This window comes from Geotrypetes seraphini, chromosome 4, assembly GCF_902459505.1.
Source record: "Geotrypetes seraphini chromosome 4, aGeoSer1.1, whole genome shotgun sequence".
NCBI lineage: Eukaryota > Metazoa > Chordata > Amphibia > Gymnophiona > Dermophiidae > Geotrypetes > Geotrypetes seraphini.
The window spans coordinates 26,573,491-26,601,024 of NC_047087.1; the positions used below are offsets into that span (position 1 = coordinate 26,573,491).

At 43.5% G+C, this 27,534-nt stretch overlaps 1 protein-coding gene across 1 annotated transcript in view; it reads right to left on the reverse strand.

The window, feature by feature from the left end:
* The window catches only part of LOC117359538, an 87,583-nt gene extending 60,873 nt beyond the window's left edge, over nucleotides 1–26,710 (reverse strand). The window contains exon 1 of the mRNA XM_033942496.1: nucleotides 25,926–26,710. Within this exon, the coding sequence (XP_033798387.1) occupies nucleotides 25,926–26,378 (453 nt within the window). The 5' untranslated portion in view covers nucleotides 26,379–26,710. The remainder of the gene's footprint in view (nucleotides 1–25,925) is intronic.
* Nucleotides 26,711–27,534: the final 824 nt, after the last annotated feature.

A 27,534-nucleotide genomic window follows, 5' to 3' on the forward strand; every position in this document is an offset into this window, starting at 1 on the left:
CCAGTTTCTCTAATCTCTCGCTGTACGGCAACTCCTCCAGCCCCTTAACCATTTTAGTCGCTCTTCTCTGGACCCTTTCGAGTAGTACCGTGTCCTTCTTTATGTACGGCGACCAGTACTGGACGCAGTATTCCAGGTGAGGGCGTACCTCAAGGATGGGAACCGACCATCTTTAATCATTGTTTTAATTTGTTAAGTAAATGTTATTGTTGTCCATGGGAGAAATAAAATGCTGTGTTCATGTTTATTGTAGTCTTCGCTTTACTACCTTTCCTAATCAAGCAATAAAGCAGTTTATAGGACAATAACATAATACAAAAGAGGGTAAACTGGGAATGAGTTAAGATGTCTATTATGAGTTATACCTTGGCTAATTGAATGACAACCTGGGAGGGGATTTATTTGCTTTGCCTGGATCAGGTTGTAGCCAGGTGTTTGCAAAATATTAGACACAGATTAAATTAAATCTGCTGCAGGGCACTAGACTCTTGGCAGGTTATAATATTTTGTATTGAATGAATGGATGAGTTATAAATAGGTTTTGCTGCATGTGAGCTTTCAAGAAAGCATCTGAAGAGACCAATACAGGCTCACAAGGTCAGGTACCTTATCTTTAGGTCATTTGGACCTGATAAAATAATGTGCCACAGACCAGTACAGTTACAGGAACTCTCTGAATAACTGACACATATTTCACTTGTTGTATGTTTAAACTGAGAACCTAAGATCTCTTAAAGCCCTATCTCTTTACTCTAACTGACTTGTAACCTAAGAATTCTTAAGCCTTATCTCTGTATTCTGCTTACATGTATTCGATGACTTTACATTGTGCCTATCTTTGCTGACTATCCAGCTCTTCTTATTGTAAACCGCCTCAAACTATTATGGCTTTGGCGGTATATAAGAATAAAATTATTATTACTTTGTGTGGCATAGTGGTTAGAGCTAGAACCTCAGGTTGTGGGGTCGAACCCCACACTGCTCTTTGTGACCCTGGGCAAGTACTTAATCTTCCAGTGGCCTAGGTACATTAGATAGATTGGGAGCCCACCGGGACAGATAGGGAAAATGTTTTAAGTACTTGCATGTAAACCGCTTTGAGTGTGGTTGTAGAAGTAGGTGGTATACACGTCCCAATCCCTTTTGCTTGTACATATACCAGTATGTCTCCTTTACAGCTAAACAAACCAGTGAAAAGTCAGCTTAAAATGAAGACGTTCCACAATAAAACAGTGGAGCCCTGATTAGAAACTCCTTGCTGAACAATGGAGCCTACATTCCAGAGAATGGATGTGCTTCCATATGCCTCATGACGAAGACCACACACCATTTTAATAGGAAGGCTACGTTGTCATAAGGCATATGGGGACAGACTTAAAGATCTCAATCTGTATACTTTGGAGGAAAGGCGGGTGGTTTGAAAAGTTTGATAAAAAAGCAAAATTAAACAATGTAGTGTCCATCAAGGGTTATACACGTAGGCCCTGATTCTCTAAAGTGCATCCCGATTTTAGGCGTCCTACAGCTGTCTAATCAGCCAATCGGGATGCACATTTTTTTTTAAAAAATGCTCCCCAGGCAAGCCTGAAGGCACCTCCGGGAGCCTAGGGAGACCCGCAAGATGCCTAAGCTCGTCTAAGGGCCTTAGGCAGGCCTTAGGCTGAACCTAGGCGGCCCTACGCGTCTCCCTAGTAGAGGAGAAGCTTAAAATGTAGGCCAGCAAAAGGCCAGCAAAAGGCTAACACACTAACCGCGTGCTAATCGGTTAGCATTTGGAGAGGTAGATGCGCTATCTGATTAGTACAGTACATGTCTATTCTCCGTCCCCAGACACCACCCAGCTCTCAAAAAATAAAATCTATTTTTTTTAGCATGTGGGAAGTGCACGCTGATCCCAAAACTATTTATTTATTTAGTTCTTTTTCTAGCCCATCCTCCCCAGGAGCCCAGAACGGGTTACGGTGACACATGCACAAAGTTTTCAAGGCAAACGAATAGTGGTACATTTGCATTGCATTGCCATAGGGTACAATCTAATATAATAAAGCCCTACGCGCGCATGCGCACTCCCACCTGCGTGCTCCCGTTTTCCGTGCAGCTATAGGGCACTGCAGGTAGAAGTGCGCATGCGCGCGAATCCCCCGAGGCGGATGTGGGCCCCGGCGGCTGTCAGCGGCTGCAGGCTCGGCGGCGGGTTGGACAAACGTACCCGGAGCTGGAAACGAAACGCCAAGGTCATCTCGCTGTGGGAGGGGCGGATGGGAGGGTCAATGTGGTCGGCTGCAGGGTGGCGGGGGGGTGAAGATGGAAACAGGCTGATCACCACTTCTGATGTAACGGGCTAAAATACTAGTCACATTATATTGCCATAGGACTGAGGCTTACGAATAAGGGTACAATCACATTAAACTGGCCTAGGACTAAGGGGCACATTCACATTTTACTAGAGATAAAAGTAAGGGATATAGCAGCTTGTTCTTAATGTATTGGTGGCACAACATACAGCACTGGTCACCGTACATGAAGAAGGACACCGTACTACTCGAAAGGGTCCAGAGAAGAGCGACTAAGATGGTTAAAGGGTTAGAGGAGCTGCCGTACAGTGAGAGATTAGAGAAACTGAGCCTCTTCTCCCTTGAACAGAGGAGATTGAAAGGGGACATGATCAAAACAGTCAAGGTACTGAAGGGGATAGACTTAGTAGCTAAGGACAGGTTGTTCACCCTCTCCGAGCTAGGGAGGACAAGAGGGAACTCTCTAAAGTTGAAAGAGGTTAGATTCCGTACGAACGTAAGGAAGTTCTTCTTCACCCAGAGAGTGGTAGAAAACTGGAACGCTCTTCCGGAGTCTGTCGTAGGGGAAAACACCCTCCAGGGATTCAAGACAAAGTAGATAAAGACAGGTTGTTCAACCTCTCCAAGGTAGGGAGAACAAGAGGGAACTCTCTAAAGTTGAAAGGGGATAGATTCCGTACGAACGTAAGGAAGTTCTTCTTCACCCAGAGAGTGGTAGAAAACTGGAACGCTCTTCCGGAGTCTGTCGTAGGGGAAAACACCCTCCAGGGATTCAAGACGAAGTTAGACAAGTTCCTGCTAAACCAGAACATATGCAGGTAGGGCTAGTCTCAGTTAGGGCACTGGTCTTTGACCAAAGGGCCGCTGCGTAAGCAGACTGCTGGGCATGATGGACCACTGGTCTGAACCAGCAGTGGCATTTCTTATGTTCTTACTCGGCATGTGTGCAATCTAGGCATATAGAGATGTCATCATAGTGAATTGGAGGTAGTTGGTTAGAGAATGGTCTCCCCATATTTGAGATTAAGTCAACAGTGGTATTTTCTCACCGAGCTGGAGACTTGGAGCTAGTGGGACCTTGAGCTGTTGGGAAGGTATCCGTAGAGAACAGTGTCCTGTAGTCGGCAATGTGGCTTAGTGAGAAGTTTTGGTTGCATACTGTTAAAGCCTGGTTGTTAGAGTCTCAGGGTAGGTATACATTTGTTTGAGAACAATATGGTTTTTAGTGCTTTCCGGAAAGGTAGCGGGTTTTTAACCTGTGGCAAGCATTAATTACCCCAGCTTAGTAAAAGGGTGTTTCATTTGTTAGTAAAGCCTGTAACACAATTCTCCATAGGTCACTTATGAATAAACTCAATGCCTTCAGTAAAGCAGGGGTTCTCAGCCCAGCCTTTGGGACACACCTAGGCAGACAAGTTTTCAGGATACCCACAATAAATATGCATTTAGTCAGATTTGAATAGAATGGAGGTAGTGCATGCAAATTTAACTCATGCATATTCGTTATGGATATTCTGACTAGGTGAGACCCCCCCTCCCCCCCGGCCTAGAGTGACTGACTAGGTCAGGAACTAGTTGAGTGGAAAGCAACAAAGGGTAGTGGTAAATGGAGCTCACTCTGAGGAAAGGGATGATGGCACTGGTATTTCATGAGGACTGGTATGTGGTCCAGTTCTTTTTCAATAAACAAAACAAAGTGGGAAGGTTGAGATGTTCCAGTAGGAGTCTTTATTGTCAGGGTACCTTCCTCACGAGTCTTGAAATTTGAATAAACCAGTGCAATGAAATTCTCTGGCTCACTATTGCAGAGGGCTTCACTGAGTTTGATCCTCGGCAGGAAATCAAAACCAGAAGCATGCTCAATCAGGGCTAGAAGTCAAGTTCTTTTTAACATTTTTTAAAGTGATATTGTGAAAGAGCTGTCTGGTAAGGTTTGGCCTCTTTAACGAGACCAAAATCTGCAATAGGGCATGATGGACCTCAGGTCTGACCTAGCAGAGGCATGGCTTATGTTCTTATGTTCACCCCTGATGGTTGGATCCTGTATTGTGTTAGTCCTATAACCAGGTTTCAATTTGCTATTTCCTGGTTTACTTTTTTGCTTGTATTTATGTAGGGTTGCCAGATGTCTGGATTTTCCTGGACATGTCCTCCTTTTGAGAACATGTCCGGGGGTCCTGGATGGCTTTTCAAAACCCAGCACTTTGTCCGGGTTTTGAAAAGCTTCCCAACAAAATCGCTTCGGGAAGGGGCATCCGTGCATGCGGATAGGCGGATGCAATGCAGTGATGTCACGTGCTGTGACATCATCGCATCGCGTCCGTGCATCATTGCATCATTGCATCGCGTCTGGGGGTGGAACTGGGGACAGAACTGGGTGTGACAGAGACAAAACTGGGCGGTCCTGGGGGCGTGGCCATGGGGGTCCAGAGTAACCCTATATTTATGCTTTGATTCGGTTGTCTTATGCTGTTAACGCAATTGTAAGTTTTATGATAAACTGCGCCTCCTGTAAACCACCTTGAATGAATATCTTCATAAAAGTGGTCAATAAATCTCAAAACCCCAATTCAATCTGTACACATGACTACCTTAAATACAGCCAGGCAACAGTGTAATTTGAAGTGGGCCCTAGTACCAAATTGATCTTTCTCTCATTGCCAATATGACTTCTTTATCCATAACCTCCCCCCCCCTTACAAAGTAAAAGGCTTGCTATGCTGATGCCTTATACATTTTGGGCAGCTAGACCTAACCACTTATTCAGCCGCATCTTCAGTTGATTAGCTTCAGATGAATTCCCAGAGAAATTCAGCCACTTAGAATCACCCAGTTGACTTTGCCTCTCAACACCTTTCTGAATGTCTACCTCTGGTACTCTGCGCTGTATCTAAAATCCAGCAATGAGAACGCATCTGTTAAAATACTTGACAACCTTGGGAAATGCATTTGCAGTGTCCGTGCAATTGCCACCCCTTGGAGCAAGGAAAAAGCCTCTCTCCAGTGGTTTCCCTGAACCATTAATTAAGATTTATTATGGCACTGTTTAACTAAGGAACTGATTGTTATCTTCTGGTCATACCAGTTTCACTGTCATAATTGTTAAATATGAATTGCCCAATGATCCAGTACATTTGGTCTCTTCTCTCAATTCTGGGTTACTGATTGACTATACTCCTGGGAACAGATTAAATGAAAGCACTTCTACGGCATGTTCCAGGCCCTTCAGTGCTATGACCTCATGAGTTACAGGTTGCTACAAACAAAACAAAACAAAAAAACACACCATACTTCCATGCAGAACTGTATATTGGAATTTTGCATTGTGTTGAACTTTCTGCCACTTCTATCACTCTGTATTACGGTATCTTACTAGTGGATATCATTCCTCCACTTATGTTTCCTTCCTAATGAGTCAGGAATCCATTTTTGGGTTGTTTTTTTTTTAAAAAGAAAGAGTGGCATCAATTGTCTTCAACCATCATGAATTGCATTTCAAATTCATTTGAATCTGGATTGAAATATTGATCTGATTTAAGTTTATTTCTCCCTATGCCAAGGCTTCACACTATGGGTCGTGACCAAAATGGAACTGTGAAACCAATGTCTGGAGTCACAACCTGGACGGGCCCTCCATAGAGATATAATTGACCCACACCTCAAGGGTTCCACAATCCACACTTTCTGTGGCCATGGAAATGTTGTTGATAAGTGCTGCCCTAGGCATTATTAATTTAACATACTGCTCCCCTCACTTTCTAAACAGATCAGCTAAAGGGAGAGAAGCAGGTCTAATATACAAACCCTCATTTCCTGTGGCAGCTTACATGCATCTTTTTGTCTCAATCCCCACCCACGCGTTTCATAATTTCATCAGGGTCGGGGATAGGGAGAGCAGAGCAGTTCAAGATCTTAGCAAGATGCTAAATCCCTGTTAAAGATGCCGGGATCTTGCTAAGATCTTGAACTGCTCTGCTCTCCCTATCCCCGACCCTGATGAAATTATGAAACGCGTCGGTGGGGATTGAGACAGACCCAGTTTTACAAAGCTAAGTATTGCCTTTGCAGTAACTCTTAAAAAATGACCATTATATAATTTATTGAAGCACTTGCACTTTATAAGCGTTATGAAACATTATAAAATAACATATTCACACATTACTATGTTCCTATGAGGACGGCTACCACACGTATATCTGGTGTGGCATTCTGAGGAACTTGTGTGTTGAATTTCTCTAATTCAGGTGGTAACTTGATATAATTGTAGCACCTTGACCCTGATGTTGTGGGTGAAATGTGATTTCACGATGGGAGAGGTGTCACTGCAGATAAGCTAAGTCATAACATATATTATACATATTCGTAAAATATTTTAAATGCAAAAATAAAAAAAATCATTAAAAATATGGGATCAATGATAATTGTAGCTGTGTGATGAGCTATCAACCCACACGGCCTTCTGAAGATTTCTATTACACTAAATCAAGTACAGATTTCTATTGGTTTCATTGTCTATAAAGTTTTGAACAAAGCAGTGAGGCACCTTAGAGAGAACTGCTGTAAACATAGAGTGCCAGATGTACATCTCACCATAACCCCCTTATAATTTATGCTTAGCCCTCCAAAACTCCCCCCAAACCCACCTGTCTACCACCTCAATAGCCCTTATGGCTACATGTAGCACCTATATGACAGTAGAGTGGGGTTATGGTGAGATCACACTTTCCACCATAAATGTGGGGGTGGCATAATAAAAAAATATGTCTACGTCTGTTTTGGGCCTAGAGCGCTAGTTGGCCAAAGTCGGCAGCGTTTTATGTCCGTTCTCAAAAAAAAAATGTTTTCCGAAAATCATCTACTTCTACATCCAGCTGTTTGATCGTCCAGACCGCCAAGTCATCTTTATACTCATTCTCGTCCAAAAAATCATTCAAGCCCCAAACACTTAGAACAAGATCTTTTGGATGTGGGAGGGGTCAGCAAAGCGATGGCAACAGAGTAGTGGGGCACCTTACAGGGCACTGCTGTGAACTTCACAAAAAGGGTGTCACATAAACAGCTCACCACAACTCCCTTGCAGGTCATGGTGAGATCCTCAAAACACCCCCAAAACCTACTATACCCACCTATCTACAAACCCAATAGCCCTTATGGCTGCAGGTGCCACCTATATGGCAGTATAGTAGGGTTTGGGGTTTTTTTTGGTGGACTAACATTTTCCATCATGAATGCAGTAGTTAGAGTAGCTTATGGGCCTGGGTCCTCCTCTCTGTGGTTCACTAGCCCCCTCCCCCCCCCAGACTACTTAAGCCACCTCTGTGCAGCTCTACTAGGTTTTCCTATGCTAGGTGCTGATGTTCTGGAGGCAGGTATATACGTTTTTACTCCGATTTGTATGGCAGAGTGTGTGTGTGTATGATTTAAGTTTTATTTCTCCCTATGCCAAGTGACCAAAATGGGGGGGGGGGGTCAGTGATCACTGGGGGAGTGTGTGGGGGGTCTGTACTTTGTGTCTGCAATGGTTATCTGGTCACTTTGCATACCTTCTGGGCACATAGACCTGTTTTTGGGTCGCTTAAGTCAGAACATATAAGTTACATTAAAGCAGCCTCGTAAAACTTTTGGTTATACTTGCAGAACGACTAAGTCTAGGTCGGCCCACGTCCCGTCCACATCCCACCCTCACCACTCCCTCTAAAATGCCCCTATTAGCTCTGTGCGTACAGTGGCATTCAGAGGCCTAAAAAATCCCTGGATACGTCTAAAAACCCGTTTCAATTATCGGCACTTGGACGTCAAGTCTTTTAGGTTGTCCAACTGCCGATTTAGGTGGGTTTTTAGATGTATTTCTGTTTTGATTATGAACCTCTTAGTGTTCAGAGTGGCATATGGCTCTGGGCCCTCCTCTCTATGGTTCATTAGTCCAGTGATTCCCAACCCTGTCCTGGAGGAACACCAGGCCAATCGGGTTTTCAGGCTAGCCCTAATGAATATGCATGAGAGAGATTTGCATATGATGGAAGTGATAGGCATGCAAATTTGCTTCATGCATATTCATTAGGGCTAGCCTGAAAACCCGATTGGCCTGGTGTTCCTCCAGGACAGGGTTGGGAACCACTGCATTAGTCCACTCACCAGGCTACTTAAGACTCCTGAACTACCAGTTCCAGGCTGGAAATTTTGGTACAATCCTGGATTTCTGACCAGCCCATCTGGAGCATTATGGGACTTTCAATGGGCAGAACTGGCTGCTACAAATCTCACACTGCTTTGGGATATAAGTTGGACTGGTCCACAGTTTCCAACCTAGAACTGGGTTACTTGGCATTTCTGCATTTCCAGATGGGCAGCATTCGTAACAACCACTAAAACTAGGGTTACCATATGGCTCCAGGAAAAGGAGGATGGATTGAGACATCCAGATTTTACTTCCACTGAAAGCAACGGACGTAAGGACAGATTGAGACATCTGGATTTTACTTTAATTGAAAGCAATAGAAGTCAAACCCGGACGTCTCAATCCGTCCTCCTTTTTCTGGAGCCGTATGGTAACCCAAACCAAAACCAGGGCTTGTTTATTTCTTTAAATGCTGATTGGAGACACTTTCCCATTGTGTAGCCCTTCTCCTGGGTTTCCTTTCTTTATAATCAAGTTTCAAGTTTTAATTAAAATTTGATTAAATCACTATTTCCTAAGCGATGTACAAATGATAAAATTTCAAGCAAACAATTAGACAAAAAAGTACAAAAATGAAAAAATAAAACAATCAATAAACAAACATCAGGAACAAAAGGAAAAGAAGGAGAAATACACTTCATAAGAGGATAGGAGAATAATTTAAGTAAAAACAAAGAGGGTAGGGGATAAAAGAAATAGTTGGTTGAGGAATAGAAAAGGGGCATCTCGTTTAATTATTCTAAATTAAAGTCATCCTTAAATATCATAGCATTTCAACTGCCAACTGCCAAAACCTAAGCTTAGGGCTCCTTTTACGAAGGTGCGCTAGCGTTTTTAGCCCACGCAGGAAATTACCGCGCGCTACACTTCTAGAACTAACGCCAGCTCAATGCTGGCGTTATGGTCTAGCGCGCGGGGCAATGTAGTGCGTGCTATTCCGCACGTTAAAGCCCTAGCGCACCTTAGTAAAAGGAGCCAGAAAAAAGTATGTTCAAGCGAAAGAAAAGCCTCAGACTCACAGGAGAGGAGTGGTCACAGGAGGGGAGTGGTCACAGGAGGGGAGTGGTCACAGGAGAGGAGTGGTCACATGAGATGAGTGGTCACATGAGGGGAGTGGTCACATGAGGGGAGTGGTCACAGGAGGGGAGTGGTCACATGAGAGGAGTGGTCACAGGAGAGGAGTGGTCACAGGAGGGGAGTGGTCACATGAGAGGAGTGGTCACATGAGGGGAGTGGTCACAGGAGAGGAGTGGTCACAGGAGGGGAGTGGTCACATGAGAGGAGTGGTCACAGGAGAGGAGTGGTCACAGGAGAGGAGTGGTCACTCTCATCCACCCAACCGTCATCGGCAAAAACTTCCGCAAGTAATTACTGGCAGCTTAAAAATAGTCAAATAACGAGGGCAAAAAACACTAGTTAGAAAAGATGGGAGCAGCGTGGGCCATTCAGCACGGTTCCCCACGTGAGAAACTGCTATCACAGTTTCGTAAAAGAGGGGGTTAATATCTCATCCATAAGAACATAAGAATTGCCGCTGCTGGGTCAGACCAGTGGTCCATCGTGCCCAGCAGTCTGCTCCCGCGGCGGACCTTAGGTCAAAGACCAGCGCCCTAACTGAGTCTAGCCTTACCTGCGTACGTTCTGGTTCAGAGGAACTTGTCTAACTTTGTCTTGAGTCCCTGAAGGGTGTTTCCCCCTACGACAGACTCCGGAAGAGTGTTCCAGTTTTCTACCACTCTGGGCGAAGAAGAACTTCCTTATGTTTATACGGAATCTATCCCCTTTCAACTTTAGAGAGTGCCCTCTCGTTCTCTCTATTCTGCCCACACACCATGGGCTCCTTTTACTAAGGTGCGCCAGCGATTTTACCGCGCGCTGCATTGCCGTGCCCGCTAATCCCACGTTACGTGCCAAGAACTAACGCCAGCTCAGTGCTAGCATCTAGCGTGCGCGCCAAAACCGCTAGCGCAGCTTAGGGAAAGGAGCCCCATATTCTCAGTCACAGCCCCCTCCCTATGGAATGCACTGCCATCAGATATTAGACTTGAAGAATCCCTTGCCAAATTCAAATGCAAACCAAAGGCCTTCCTATTTAGGGATGCCTACCAGATATGAAAAAAGGAATATGTCGTCAGCGCACGTGGCCAGAATATTAACTAAGAACCGCTTTTTTGAAGTGATATCCCCACCCTATTGTTCTCTCCACCCCCTCTTATCTCCCTTTTAATTTATTTTATCTCGATGTACTTTATTCCTCCTTACCCACGGACCCCTTTGTTACTATATGTTTCTGTCTGATCTGTCCTCGATATTTTAACTATGAAATGCCCCCCCCTTTTCTTTTAAAATTAGTATTGTAAACCGTCTAGATGGTAATTCAAATATGAAATAAACTTGGAAATTTGGTATATATGAAGTTCCCCTCCCCCCCCTTTTACGAATGCATAGCATGGGGTTTTAGCGCCGGCAACGGTGGTAACTGCTCCGACGCTCATAGAAATTCTATGAGTGTCGGAGCAGTTACCGCTGCTGCTGGCACTAAAATTCATAAAAGAGGGGGGGTTTGTTCTTTATATTCTGCATTAACACACGACTCATTCTATATTTGCTGCATGTTTCATATTCTCACATTACTCCTCTCCTCAAGTCGTTTCATTGGCTCCCCGCCCATTTCCAAATACAGTTTAAACTCTTCTTGCTGACTTACAAGTGCATTCACTCTGAAGCTCCTCCCCCCCCGATATCTCTTCTCACTTATCTCCCCCTTTGCCCCCCCTGTGATCTCCGCTCATCGGGCAAGCCTTTCTTATCTGTACCCTTCTCGTCCACTGTCAACACCTGACTCCGTCCCTTCTTTCTTGCAGCACCATATGCCTGGAACAGGCTGCCTGAATCAATACGTCATGCTCCATCCCTGGCTGGGTTCAAATCCAAGCTAAAACCCACTTTTTTGAAACTGCTTTCAACTCTTAACTCCCACTCACTGCTGTCAGATACCTATATCCACTGTATCATTTCCTCTACCATAATCTCCCCAACCCTGTAATGTCCTGTCCAAATTAGATTGCAAGCTCTTCTGAGCAGGGACTGTCTATTGTATGTTAAACCGTACAGCGCTGCGCACGCCTTTTCAGCGCTATAGAAATAATAAATAGTAGTAGCGGAGAACATTCTAACTTTCAAAAGGGTTAAGGCAAATCTGCCTGCACAGAAGTTCAAAATGACTACAGTCGGCTGCTGAGTACTGAAAATATTAATTCCAGGGTTAATGTTCTAACTGGGGAGGTTAACACCCATAAGAAAAAGCAGGGATGCTAATCCTGCTACACTCCTACTTGTTCAATTATATTGCCACTATGAAAAGAAATTCCTGACAAGTTTAATTAGGATTAAAATAATGTTAATAAGCTATTACTTTAATTAACATTCTTTCCAGACTGGGTGTATATTGCATGTTCAATGTTCATGGAATGGAATCTCATTATATGTGAGCTTTTGCTCTAGTGAAACATTAGCTATTTAGAATTCGCAGCTTAAACTTGCAAGTATTAAGCCACATGCTGTCAAGATGCCTAAAGTCAGAATGCAGTTTTAAATGCACCTTTATGCTTTTGTATGAAGGATTCTGAAGCATGAGGACATGTGTTCTCTTGTCAATGCTTTAATTATTTATTGCAGTGTTTTTCAACCTTTTTACACCTATGGACCGGCATAAATAAAAGAATTATTCTGTGGACCGGCGGTTGAAGAACACTGGGCTAAGTCGTGGGCCAGACCCCGCCCATCTCTACCCAATCTCCACCCCAGACCCCGCCCCTGTAATAGTACTAATTGCACCTTGCACGTCCTGTGCCTCATCTGGAAGCCTTCCCTCTGACGTTGCAACGTCAGAGCGAAGGCTTCCGGTTCAGGCGCAGGATGCCCGTAGGAGCCACTGCCCGTGGCTTTGTGCACTGAATCAGTTAGGAAGAGGGAGCTGGCTCGAAGATAACAACGCATCGATCGCACCGTGGACCGGCGGTTGAAGAACACTGTTTTGGGCCTGATGCACGTGCTGGCCCTGTGGACCGACAGGAAATTTCTGTGGATCGGCATTGGTCCATGGACTGGTGGTTGAAGAACACTGATGTATTGCAAGTCTGGAAAGAAGAAACAGTGACTTTAGGATGTCAGGTCAGTTAAAAGTGGGGTAAAAGGATGTTTTATCCACTGGGTATTTGCCATACACAGTTTACAAATCCTCCTGCACAGTCAGGGACTGGTGCTTACCGTGGTCTCCAAAGGAGCAGCACAGCCTGCCTGACCTGAGGCAGTTACAAACCTATAAACGTCATCTCATAAATCAGCTGCTACAGGATGCCTTAGAGATATTTCCCCTGGAAATTCAGAATAGGACGCACTGGTCTGAGGGGTCTCTGAGGGGCCCATCTTACAGCAGACAAGCCAGTTAAACAATTGTGTTGTTATGTTAATCAGGTTTTCTATTCCGCCTTTACATTACATTAGTGATTTCTATTCCGCCAGTGCCTTGCAGTTCAAGGCGGATTACATCAAAGTTATCAGGAATTACATAAGAGCTTACAGGAATAGTATAAGAGGTGTCATAATAGTTACTTAAGGAGTACCAAAGAGTTGTCGAGATCTTAAGCAGATAAATGTTGGGTAATAGGAATTACCAAACAGTTGTCGAGATCCTAAGGTGATAGATGTTGGGAAGTTAGAAGCATTGTAGTATTCGTTGGGTAGTTAGAAGCATATTAGAGTATATTAACAGTATAGAAGGGGTTTGGGTAGGGACTGGTCATGTTAGATGGGTTTTAGTATCTTTCTTGAAGGTTTTGTAGTCTATGGTCGATGACAACAGAATGGTGATTTGTCTGTCCAGTTTAGCTGCTTTGGTGGCTATTAGGTTGTCAGAAGGGGTTTGGGTAGGGACTGGTTGTGTCAATTCAAGGTTGGATTACGTTACAAGAGGTTGGGTCAATTACAGGAAGTTACAGGATGGTTTGACACAAACATCCAACTAGTACAGGTAGATCAGTACAGCTAGTCACAGTGACTTCTTTTCCAGAATGATGATCTACTAGATAAATGGGCAATTATTAGTTGCTTCTACCTGGACCTCTTAAGATCCACACCCACCTGGACCAGCTAGTCAGGCCTCCTGAATACCATCTCCTCCCGGGTCTTATATATACATTAAAAAAAAAACAATTGATCTACCTGATATGCGGTAACATCAAAGAAGTTTACTCCCTCTACACACAACTACAATCCATCCACTACCCAGCTCTATCTCTTATTCACATCACCAACCCGCCAGAAGACACTATAAATCAGATTAAGGTCATCTCAAATAAAAAAAGACACCACCATACCCTTAAAAAAAGAACGAGGGAAATAAAAATCATCAAAACCACCAATTCAACAGAAATCCCCACAGCCATCTCAATCCCATGTGCATATACAAGATCCGTTAGAAATAAGACATTTCTTATTAACGACTGGATCATCAACAAACAAATAGCCTGCCTCTTTTTAACTGAAACTTGGCTACTGTCTGAAGATGATCCAATTATAACTGATCTCTTACCAGACAATTTCAAAATCCTAACATTAAACCGCACAGGCAAAAAAGGAGGAGGATTAGCCATAATCCTTAAAGAAGGATTCAAGTTTGAACTCCTAGATTCCAAAATGACCAACCACCTAGAAATCCTAGTCTGTAAAAATCAATAACACCCAGCTAGAAGAATCCTTATCCTGCATACTATTTTATGCCCCACCTAAAAGCTGGCCCAAAGCAAAAGAAGACTTCTGTGAATTCATCCTGCAAAATTCTATTAGCCATAACCACAACATCATCGCAGGGGATATAAACTTACACCTAGACGAAGAGAACAACACAGACACAAAAGAGCTTAAAAACTTCCTATCACTACTCAACTACAACATCCCCGCACCCACACAAACTCACGAAAAAGGCCATCACTTAGATCTGGTTGCAATGTCCACAAAGGAAAACCTTGACCCAATCATCTCCCTGTTTGAAGGCACCTGGCATCACGATATCTGGTCCCACCATTTCACTTACTATTTTAAGCTGATCTGGTTGAACCGAAAATCTAAAACGCGTCCGATGACAAAAAAAGAACATCAAACAAGAGGAAGAATACTGGTCAGAATATGAACTGCAGACAGTAATAGAGGAAGGAGTAGATTTTTGGGACCACTGGAAGACAACCAGCACATCCATCCTAGATAAAATCGCCCCATACATATAAGCAAAAACAATGCAAACAAATACAACAAATGGTTTGACGCCGAACTACTAAAAACGAAACAACTAGCCAGGCGACTAGAAAGAATTTGGAATAAAACAGGAGAATCGATAGACTGCAACAAATGGAGAGCCTACATAAAAACCTACAAAAAACTAATAAAAGACAAACGAAAAGTGTTCTACTCTACCAAAATTAACCTATCCTGCAATGGTTCACAAGGAATCAATACAAAAGAGTTATTCAACATAGTCGCAAATCTATTTGACACCACCCGCCACACCACATCCATGCACAACACAAATTTACCCACTGCGAAAGACCTAGCCCTATATTTTGATTCCAAAACTAAAAACCTAAGAAATAACTGTTTAAGAAATAGCGATACAACAATCATCCCCAGCAACCACCAAACAACTAACTCACATGACAATGAAATACCAACAGACATGATCTGGAGCTCCTTTCAAGATCCCGAATGGAACACCTACACCAAACTATACAACAAATACTCCAAATCTCACTGCACCTTAGATACATGCCCCCCGGAGATCATGAAAACGGCACCTTCAGAATTTAAAATATCACTACTACACTACTTAACCTACAACCTGAAAAACGGGACTTTCCCCACTAACAACGGCCACATAATAATTACCCCCATTCCAAAAAATAGAAAAGAATCCTCAACGCTAATAACCAATTACAGACCTATAGCATCTATCCCATTCATTGTAAAAATTGAGGAGGGATTAGTTCACACCCAACTTATGGAATATCTCAATCAATTCTCTCTCCTGCATGAAACTCAATCCGGCTTCAAACACCTATTCAGTACAGAGACAGTAATAGCTGCTATCCTAGACTACCTACGCCTATTATTTAGCAAGGGCCTCAACGCCCTGATCATGCAATTCAACATGAGCTCTGCATTCGACCTGGTAGACCATGAAAAAATACTACAATGCCTAGACGCCATCGGTATCGGGGCGGAGGTCCTGAACTGGTTCCGAGGCTTCCTCACATCCCGTTCTTACCAGGTACGCTTTAACAACGATCACTCCAATACCTGGAGCAACTCATCCGGAGTGCCACAAGGGTCACCACTTTCCCTACTGCTTTTCAATATCTACATGTCCTCATTAGGTGTCAAACAAACCCAACTGGGGATAAAACTGTTCAGCTACACAGACGACTTTACAATCATCATCCCATTCGCTAACTCTATCTCCGAAACCATTCCCAAAGCATCCGATGCCATAAATGAGATGGAACAATGGATGACACATTTCAAGCTCAAACTTAACACAGAAAAAACAAAATTCTTCGTTGCCTCTCCTCACCCACTTGACAATAAAACTCCTCTATGCATCAACAAACTCAACTACCCTATCCAGCCCAACATAAAGATATTAGGTGTTACTCTAGACCAAAGCCTAACTATGAAGGAACAAGTGGACTCCCTATTCAGAAAGGGTTTTCTTACACTCTGGAAACTCAGATCCATTAAATCATACTTCGATACATCTACCTTAAGAATCCTAGTGCAATCCCTCGTACTGAGTCAACTTGACTACTGCAACATCGCCTATCTAGCAATCTCCCAAAAGAATATGAGACGACTTCAAATAATGCAAAATGCTGCGGTCAGGCTTATCTTCGGGCTGAAGAAATACGACCACGTGACACCTTACTATCGGCAGTTGCACTGGCTGCCAACGGAAGCACAAGTAAGGTTTAAATTCGCCTGCATCTGCTTCAAAGTACTCTATGGACTTGCCCCCAAATACATAACAGACCTTTTCTCATTTTCCAACAACAAACACAAGAGAAACTCACACTCAAAATTCATTTCTCCTCCGGTTAGAGGTTGCAAACTAAAGAAACACCACGAACACCTTCTCTCTCACCAAGCAGCCCTATGGGGTAAAGACCTAGATCAACTGCTTTCACCCACTACCTACGGGAAATTTAGGAAGCGCCTAAAAACATACCTGTTCCTGAAATAGCTAAACAACTGACCCGCTTTCCCCTCTCTCTCCCCAAAAACGGTCCCTTCTACCCCTACCCCTAACTTTTCCCCCCTCTTACCTCTTCCCTCCACCCACTACCTTTATCCCCCCTCCTTAATCCACCTGAATCTCATGAAACTGTGATACACATAATCTATTATCTTTATAATAACGTTATTTTTCATTTTTATTTTCTAAAACATGCGGCTTATTCCAAGCAGGTCCGCTCGGACACTACCTACCAAAATGTACATCTTATACTCTTGCTAAGCAAATTGTATTTCTATACTTTTGATTTCTTAAAGTCTATGCTATCTGTAGTTCATATGTATATCTGCATATTGTGTTTCGCTGAATGTTCAGCTCTCTTGATTGTAAACCGCCTAGAAGTCGCAAGATTGTGACGGTATAGAAGAATAAAGTTATTATTATTATTATTATCTATGTGACAGGACCTGAAGTGTTTTACAATCCTACTTCCTCTTTTTTTTTTTTGAGGAGTGTCAGATTGGATTACAACAATTTGGCTCTTCAGCTGATCTCTGAAAGCATTCCAAATAGCCCTTAGGCCCTAAGGTGCGCCAATCGATTTGCGCGCGCTAAGAACTAACACATGCATGTTAGTCTATGGACGCGTTAGCTCACTAGTTTGATTAGCGTGCGCTAATCAGTTAGCGCACCTTAGTAAAAGAGGGGGTAAGTCCCGGGAGGTTGATGTGAAGACCACATTCCCAGGGTCTGAAGCCCTTCGACATGAGCTGCCCTTTCCAAGCTGGATGCATCCCGTTGTCAACATCTTTTGAGGTGGTGGAATTTGGAATGGAGGTCCCACAATTAAAACTGGACTGATTTAAATATGGAACCCTGTTCTCAGCGCTATAGCCTTTAGCGTCCTTTAACATACGGTTTCGTGTTTTCTTTTATTTTATGCTCGCCGAGTCTAAAAATCTCAGATCTAAACGAGGACTTGAGCATAAATAGTTAATGTTATTTTCTCTGTTGAATGATTGTTGACTAATTACGTATATTATTGCTTTCTGTACAAGTGTAATACTTGTCATTTAAGTTTGAAAATCAATAAAGAAATAATTAAAAAAAACAACAACCCTGGACTGATGAATTTGGGGAATAGGAATCCAAGGGATCTCTTTTTAATGTTGCATTCAAATTATTCCTTTGAAATAAAAGTCATACAAAAAAATTCCAGCTTTTTTTTCCCCCCAATGCATGACATACAACACTGAGACTTCATATTGTTATGTAGCTGATGATATTTGGATAAGGTGATAACTGCTTTGTAATCTCAGTTTGCTTAACCTTACATAACCTATTTGCCTAAATTACAAGTAAATCACCTAGCTATATGGTTACAGGTTGAATGTGCCCAGTTTCATCATATTGGTAGTGGTCACTGGTCTCTGCATATGCAGCACTATGGTTTCTATGGATAGCAACGCTCAATAAACAGTACAGTGTTCCCCCATGAATTTGCGGTCCGTGAATCGCGGACTCGCTCATTCGTGGTCTGCTCCAACCGCCTCTTCCTGTAGCAAAGTCGGGCTACACCAATCAGGAGCTGTGTGTCAAAGCAGCTCCTGATTGGTGTAGCCCGACTTTACTACAGGAAGAGGTGGTCGGAGCAGACCGCGAGTGATTTTCTTCACCTGCCAGTGCTCCAGCTGCCCTCTCCTGCCTCCCCTGCCTTTTGGCAAGCAAAAAACCGCATTTGCAGTTTTTTGAAATTTGCGGGAGTTCCTGGAATGGAACCCCTGTGAATTTCGGGGGAGTACTATATATAATATACTGTATTTAAATGCTATAGCTGATGTATTGAGAAATAGCTGACTGCAGGGTTTAAACATTGACCCTTATATGTTCAGTGGCTAAATTTCACAGCAACAAAAAAGCAAATATGTGATCAGTGCAACCACCGCCCCCATAAATGCTTTTGAATATCAACTTGCTAGTTATTTGCCTAACGGGTGCTTACTGCAGGTTAAAAAGGGTTACTGCGGGATATGTTGTGGTGTCCTCTGGTAAATTTGGCAATTTGCACGTGTACATTGTGTGCTTTTTTTTTCTGGAAAGGGGGCATGTTTGTGGCTGGAGACTAGACATGATAGGGTTAATCAGTTAGCACATGGGGCATGGCCATGCACTAACTGATGTAGCATGTTGTAAGTTCTTACTGTCTACAAAATGAGTGCAGTAAGGGCTCACACAGTAATATTTTTCATGGCCACATGCTAATTGCACAATTAGCGCCTACGAGGGGGGTGCTGAAAAGTTCTGAGCCCAACCAACCCTCTTCCTAAATTCTGAGCGTCATTTTCCAACTGTAGTTGAAAAGAGTGTTATTTTATTTTAAATGCCAATTTACAGAAACAATATTCTATGTTTTGACATTGTTTCAGATCATTGATGGAACCATTTCCACGTCATTCTCTTCTTGGTTGGGCTTGGAACTTTTCAGCATCCCCTCCTAGTGTGAAGACTCAGGAGCAATGCTAGGAAATTCGTTTTCACGGCGAGGGTGGTAGATGCGTGGAATGCCCTCCCGAGGGAAGTGGTGGAGAGGAAAACTGTGATGGAATTCAAAAATGTGTGGGGTAAACATAGAGGATCTCTAATTAGAGAACATAGAATGTAAATTAAAGAGCTAAGGCCGGTGGTACTGGAGAGACTTGCACAGTCTGTGTCCCTCTTGCGATCATTTGGTGTAGGATTGGGCTGGGGAGGGCATCAATGGGAACTCCACTAACTTGGAACATGAAGATGTTACTGGCCAGACTTTATGGTAGATATCCTGCAAACAGGATGGTTGGAGAGGCTGAAGTGAGCTTGGACAGCAGCATTTGGAACCTAGGACAATACCAGGTGGACTTTACAGTCTATGACCCAGAAATGCCAAAGAAGAGACAAGTTAATTTAATCATGTATTTTTAATGGGTATAACTAATGGGCAGACTGGAAGGACCGTTCAGGCTTTTATCTGCCGTCATTTACTATGTCTGGTAACCAGAGCAGAGACTGTGATGTCATAATGCCTCATTCCACCTATAAGAGTCATTCTCATCAGTGATGTCACAAAGGCTTGATTGCCCTATACTTGGCTCACTTTTATTACATACAAGTGGGTGTTGAAAAGTTCTCAGCTCAACCAACCAACTTCCTAAATTCTGAGCTGCCGGGAGCCTCTGAAGTACACTGGGGAGAGAGACAGTAACATAGTAACATAGTAGATGACGGCAGATAAAGACCCGAATGGTCCATCCAGTCTGCCCAACCTGATTCAATTTAAAAATTTTTTTTTTTTTAATTTAATTTTTTCTTCTTAGCTATTTCTGGGCAAGATTCCAAAGCTTTACCCGGTACTGTGCTTGGGTTCCAACTGCCAAAATCTCTGTTAAGACTTACTCCAGCCCATCTACACCCTCCCAGCCATTGAAGCCCTCTCCTGCCCATCCTCCACCAAACGGCCATACCCAGACACAGACCGTGCAAGTCTGCCCAGTAACTGACCTAGTTCAATATTTAATATTATTTTCTGATTCTAAATCTTCTGTGTTCATCCCACACTTCTTTGAACTCAGTCACAGTTTTACTCTCCACCACCTCTCTCGGGAGCACATTCCAGGCATCCACTACCCTCTCCGTAAAGTAGAATTGCCTAACATTGCTCTTGAATCTACCACCCCTCAACCTCAAATTATGTCCTCTGGTTTTACCATTTTCCTTTCTCTGGAAAAGATTTTGTTCTACGTTAATACCCTTCAAGTATTTGAACGTCTGAATCATATCTCCCCTTTCTCTCCTTTCCTCTAGGGTATACATATTCAGGGCTTCCAGTCTCTCCTCATATGTCTTCTGGCGCAAGCCTCCTATCATTTTCGTCGCCCTCCTCTGGACCGCCTCAAGTCTTCTTACGTCTTTCGCCAGATACGGTCTCCAAAACTGAACACAATACTCCAAGTGGGGCCTCACCAATGACCTGTACAGGGGCATCAACACCTTCTTCCTTCTACTGACTACGCCTCTCTTTATTTCAGTGAGTAGCTGTTGCTGAGTGGGCCCGTGCCAGTCTTTGTATTGTGCTGTATTTTTGTTTAATAACCTGTCTCTAGTATGTACTTTCGAATTCAGACCAATGCCATCAGCGGTCCGGATAATCGGCGTTCCATTGTACTATGTATGATAGGTCAAAGTGCTTCATATCTAAGCAAAATAAACTCTATAAATGGTCTGCATTCTCTAAGTGTCAAGGTCACAGTCATTTCTTACTGATTTCCTAAAGCTACCGAGATTTTAATGTTGCTGCTTATTTATTTGCCTCTATGGATATTCTGCTATTCAGGATTCTCTTGGCTTGCACATTGGCAACATATGGTACGCAAAGCTTACTCAGGACATGCCATTTGTACAGAGGACTCACAAATATTTCTGGCTATCTTTAACATGCTGTTTATCAGAATTAGAAGGAAAACTGCAGGATTGATTAAAAAGATTGGCCTGTATTCCTAGTTTTGAATTAATTTCGCTTAACATCTTACTTAACCACTTAATTCTTCATGGACAATAGAATTTGTTGTTGCAGGAACTAAACATTCAAAGTATATGCAGATGACTATTTACGTATGCAGGTGTGTAGTAGAGAATGACATGGTGGCAGTTACCCGCCAAAACGGTGGGGGAGGGGGGGGAGGAGTGCTCACTGCAGGCATGGGGACAAGGCCTTGTCCACGCAGTTAAGGGAGGGAAGGCGCGCAGTCACCGATCGTGCGCGGCCCTATCGTTACCTCCGGCCAAATCTATCTCCTTCTCTCCCTCCCCCTTACTTTCGTGGCACTTTAGAAAAGAAACTGACGCTGGCGAAGCCTGCCTGTGCCGCCCTGCAGTCGTATGTGTGTGGGCGGAAGCTTCTCCTCTGACGCAACTAACCTTACTGGGTCAGGCCAATGGTCCATCAAGCCCAATAGCTCGTTCTCACAGTGGCCAATCCGGTTGCGTCAGAGAAGAAGCTTCCGCCCACACTCACTCGACTGCAGGGCGGCACAGGCAGGCTTCGCTGGCTTCAGTTTCTTTTAAAAAACGCCACAAAGGTAAGAGGGAGGGAGGGAGGGAGATAGATTTGGCCGGAGGGAGGGAGGGAAGGGGCCATGCGTGCGATCAGTGACCACACGCCTTCTCTCCCTTAAGTTTCTTTACGCCGTGAATGTAAGGAGAAAGGAGGGAGGGAAGGGGCCATGCACGTGATCAGTGACCGCACGCCTTCTCTCCCTTAAGTTTCTTTACACCGCAAAGATAAGGGGGAGGGAGGGAGATTCTCGGGCTGCTGAAGGGTGGTGAGGTGGCGAGAGGGAAGGGTGGATGCTGCGGGGACGGGGCGGTGAAGGGAACGGTGGGGACGGGGAGGTGAAGGTGGGTTCAGGGACAGGGCGGTGAAGGGGACGGTGGTCCGGTGATGGGGCAGTGATGGGGAGAGATTTTTTCCCCGCGTCATTCTCTAGTGGGTGTGTCTTTTAAAACAAATACTTGTATGCCTAGGGGCCCTCGATGAATTAATTCTGCCCTGGCCTTGGGGGTGGGGGTAGAGAGGGGGGTGTAAAGGAGGAGAAGAGATCTCAGCTATTGTACACTGGTGACTTGTGTCAGAATAAGGGTATGTATACACACTGGGATCTTGATGGATTTGTGGCCTACTGGAAGAGAACCCAAATAGATGGGATCTCACCACCACCAGTCCTTATACATATGTAAGATTGTTGTAAACAAAGGCTACCTGGTTCCAATCAGTATGGCTCTGATTGTACTTTAAACCCAGATGACAGTTTTTAATTGAAAAGTAGTTCTTCCTGGATTACACACTTTTCACAAAAAAAATAATGGAGCTCACCTTCCAGAATGTGACATGCCTCTTTATGATGCCCTTTTACTAAGCTGCACTAAAACATGGCTAGCACTATTACTAGTGTGGGGTTTTTCTGAATGCTGAGGCCACTTTTCGTACAATGTGAAACCCCACCACCACCAAAATGATTTTTGTCGTATCATTCACAGAACTTGGCTGATTCTTATGAAATTTAGTGCGCTGTGTCCTGAATGAAGCTGATGTAAAATGTTGTAAATATTTTCCAACACACAACACTACCTTGTGAAAATGAATTGTGAACTGAATAAACACACATAAAAAAGTTTTATGGCTTATAAACCCATCATACAGCGTTCTTCAAACCCTGATATTTCTATACTACCAAAAAAATAACCAACAAAAATTCAAAATAAAGCTGCTAATAGTGGAAGGAAACAGGCTGAAAGGCAAGTAACTAACATGGAGAAAAAGACCTCAGTGTTTCAAGGAAACAAGCAAGAAACTATATGTTCAGTTATAAACTGCCATACAAAACACATCCCAGGTCAAAAAACTCCATGGAAAAGATTCATAAAGATACAGTTTAAAATACACAAGTTAAACTGTAAAAAAACAGCAAAAAACTGTAAAAACTTGCACTTATCTTCCATTCATCTCCCACAAGCAGTGGAAATAAATATCCGTTGCTCCAATACGGAACCAGACACACTTTTCAAAGAATGAACTCAGTATTCCCGACAGGCCCTGTTTCGCCAAGTGGCTGCGTCAGGGGAATATCTTTAGAAAGAGAGCAACTGCTTCAAAAAATCTACTAAGGGGCCATTTTCCCGAGAAAGATTTTTTGAAGCAGTTGCTCTCTTTCTAAAATATTCCCCTGACGCAGCCATTTGGCGAAACAGGGCCTGTCGGGAATACTGAGTTCATTCTTTGAAAAGTGTGTCTGGTTCCGTATTGGAGCAACGGATATTTATTTCTACTGCTTGTGGGAGATGAATGGAAGATAAGTGCAAGTTTTTACAGTTTTTTGCTGTTTTTTTGCAGTTTAACTTGTGTATTTTAAACTGTATCTTTATGAATCTTTTCCATTGAGTTTTTTGACCTGGGATGTGTTTTGTATGGCAGTTTATAACTGAACATATAGTTTCTTGCTTGTTTCCTTGAAACACTGAGGTCTTTTTCTCCATGTTAGTTACTTGCCTTTCAGCCTGTTTCCTTCCACTATTAGCAGCTTTATTCTGAATATTTGTTGGTTATTTTTTTGATTTTTTGGGATATTCAGCTTGTATACATTTTGATAAATTTCTATACTACCACCATTCAAAAGTATTTTTGATATTATGATAGCTTTAGCCACCCATCATATTATCTACAATTGGAAAGACAACTCCAAACTTAATTTCCATGATGGTGGAATCATCTTTGTGCCATCAGAAAATATGAAGAAATAATAGCGTTTAAATAAAATATCAACTCCAGACTTACTAGGACTTCGGCTCCTCTTGATGCATTCCGTAAGACTTTAAAAGTCGGACTCCTATATCTTTGATATATGAGCTTACATCTTAACAATGTATTGATATTGTTTTTTGCTTTTATAATTTTGTTGTATACTTCAATAAAATGTTGATACAAAAAAAAAAAAAAAGGTTTATGGCATATCTTGAAGAAAAATGTAAATTCAAAAAGTAATGTTTTAATTAAACAGATGTTCGAAATGTGCTCCCTTTGCATGAAGGTGTGTCCTCAGCCTTCTCCACCGCTGATCTATGGACTTGTCAATAACGCTCTGCTTTAGCTCAGCCCAAAGAGAGATGAGGCACAGTTTAAGGTCTTCAATGTCATATATCACCATCCGGTAGATGTGTTCCTGTATCAGCCACCAAATCCAGTAGTCAACTGGTTTTAGGTCTGGTGAATTTGCAGGCCAGAGGTCTGGACCAATGGCAACTGGGGGTCTCCTGATGTAGCAGTTCTATGGTGTCCTTTGCCCAATGTGCTGGGACATTGTCCTGTTGGAAGATAAAGTAGTCTCCCAACAAGTGACGGATTGTGGCAACAGCTTCTGTGTCAGGAGGACGTCCCAGTAGTATGCATCATTGATCTTAACCCCAGGATCAATGAAGAATAGATCTATGAATCCAAGTTTCAAGATTGTGACCGAGACCATGACTGAAGGACAGGTGGATCCATAGTAGGTGTTTGGCACTTAAAGGCAATCATTCTGTGTGTTAATCAGTGGAGCTACTGTAAATATTTTTTTCATCTGTAAACCTGATGAAGCTGAAGCTGTGCTCTGGGTACTTGGTCAAAAGCTGCTTACACCATTTCGGGGGGGGTGTCTTTGTTGTGTAAAGTTAACTCTTGGGCACAATGATCTTTAAGACACTTTAATTTCATATCACCATGAATTATCCTAACCACAGTTATCTACCTTATTCCTGCTTCTCTTGCTATTTGGTGAGTTGTTCGTTGTGTTTGCAGTGCATCCTCCTAGCTCAGCACAAGATTGCGTACAACATCAATGTTCTCTTGGGTACAAATCGGGTACTATTACGATCCACAGTGCCCATTGCTCAGATCTTGCGTAGCCGCACATCAAGGCTGTTTTTGTTCCAATCCTTCTGTGGGAACTCTTTCAACAATCGTTGACTGTTGTAACCTTTTAGCAGTACCAAGTTCTTTTATCAGAATTCGGTCTTCTGCAGTGAAAACCATTTTGATACAGAGACTGTTTACAAACTATCATCTGCGTTTGTGCATATCCCATAGCAACAATTCATTTTCACAAGGTAGTATTGTGATACGGTGGGAAATATTTAGAACATTTTACAACAACTTCATTTAAGACATGACACACTAAATTTCATTAAGAATCGGCTGAGTTCTGTGGAAGATATGACAAACAACATTTTGGTGTGGGGGTTTTTCAGTTCACAGTATATTTTTTAGTGGCCACATGCTGATTTCCCCGTTACCTATGAGCCCTTAAGACACCTACTTTCTAGGCAGAAAGGTCTTCCACAACTACTTGGTTAGTGCACTAATCAATTAGCACACCTACTCTGCCCCCAAACGCCCCTAGTGGTGAAAAAATAAAAAGTATTTTTAGTGTGTGGGAACTGCACTCTGATCCCAAAACTATCATGGGATGTTTGCGTTACCATGGCAAGAATCTGTTAAAAAATACTTTTGCACCCATATTTCTAAATATTTTTTCATCAAATACTTTTTTTTAAAGGTGATTAATGAGAGGTAAATATTTTTCATAACATGAAAAGTTTGAGGACTTACTTTAGTGCCCAGAAGAATCTTAATATCTAACTTCCGCTTGTTCTGTTCCAGAATACTTAAAAGGTGTTCCTGGAAAACTGCCATCTTGGTGAAAAAGTGCTCGTTGTGCCAACAGCCTTCCATGTTGTCGAAATCAACGCCCAGGGCCAGGAGGAAGCAGACGCTACGGGGGTCCAAGGCGATCTGCTGGGGTCGGCCGAGCAGGGCTGCCCGCGAGCGCTCGTCCAGCAGAGTCAGGTTCAGCACCTTCCCGGAGCGGACAGCGACCAGCGCCGCCGTGAGCCCGACGGGGCCGGAGCCCACCACCAGCAGCGAGACCCGAGCTCTCCAGTGGCGCACGCGGTCCAAGCTCACCTTCACCGCCACATACACCAGCACTGCCAGCATGGTGCCCACTGCCGTGTCCAGAGCCAGCCGACCGGACTGCTCTTCCTCCTCGGACGCCTTGTCCATCTTTATTGGTGGAGGAACACAGAGCGAGCTGGAATCCACTGGGGGGGCCCCCTTCACTGCAGGAAGTGCCCTTCACTGCAACAGACTGAGAGGAGTGCAGAAGATACTGGGCACATCTCCTGCGCCAGCACTGGGCACATCCTTTGGGTCGAACGCCCAGCAGCACCACCGCCAAGCCACCGGAGAGATCTCCTCGCGCGGGGGATCCCGTTACAGCGGTTCTGCTCTCTGCAGCGCGCAACTCCCTAGCACTGAAACTGGAAACCTTCAAGCAGTAGTGGCAACGTTAAAAAAGATGAAACTTCCTCACTTGGGGAGTTGCTTTTCAGCATCAAGGAGGCGCATTCCGGTCAGATCTGGAATCGCTTTCTCCGCGGATCAGGTTTCAGGCTGGCAAAAGCCCGCGAGCGTTTGGACGTCAGTCACTCTTGACTTTTGCTGTGGCAAAAGTGCCGCTCTCACTGATTCTGAAAGTGACAGTACGAATAAATCCTGGCTGCTTCCATTGCAGAACATTTTTTTCCTTCTTCTTTTCTTCCCTTCTCTGCGAAACAACGACTGTGGACAAGTAATCGTTAACAGAGTCGCACGTGTAAACAATGCTGCAAAACTGCTCTACTTCGGTAGTGCAATTTCTAAAAGCGTGTCAGGTGTAACCCTGGGTAAGAGCGAACAGGAAAAGGACCTGGGTGTACTGGTAGATAGGACCCTGAAACCGTCCGCACAATGCGCGGCAGCGGCATAGAAGGCAAATAGAATGTTAGGCATCATAAAGAAGGGAATCACGAGTAGATCGGAGAGAGTTATAATGCCGCTCTATAGAGCAATGGTCAAACCACACATGGAATACTGTGTCCAACAATGGTCTCCCAACCTAACGAAGGATATAAAACTACTGGAGAGGGTGCAGAGACGAGCGACAAAGCTGGTAAAAGGTATGGAGAACTTGGAATACGAGGAACGACTTAAGAGACTGGGATTGTTCTCCCTAGAGAACAGGAGACTACGAGGGGATATGATCGAGACTTTCAACATGCTGAAAGGAATCGACAAAATAGGGCAGGAAAAAACATTATTTACAATGTCCAATGTGACAAGGACAAGAGGACATGGACTGAAGCTAAGGGGGGACAAGTCCAGGACAAATATTAGGAAG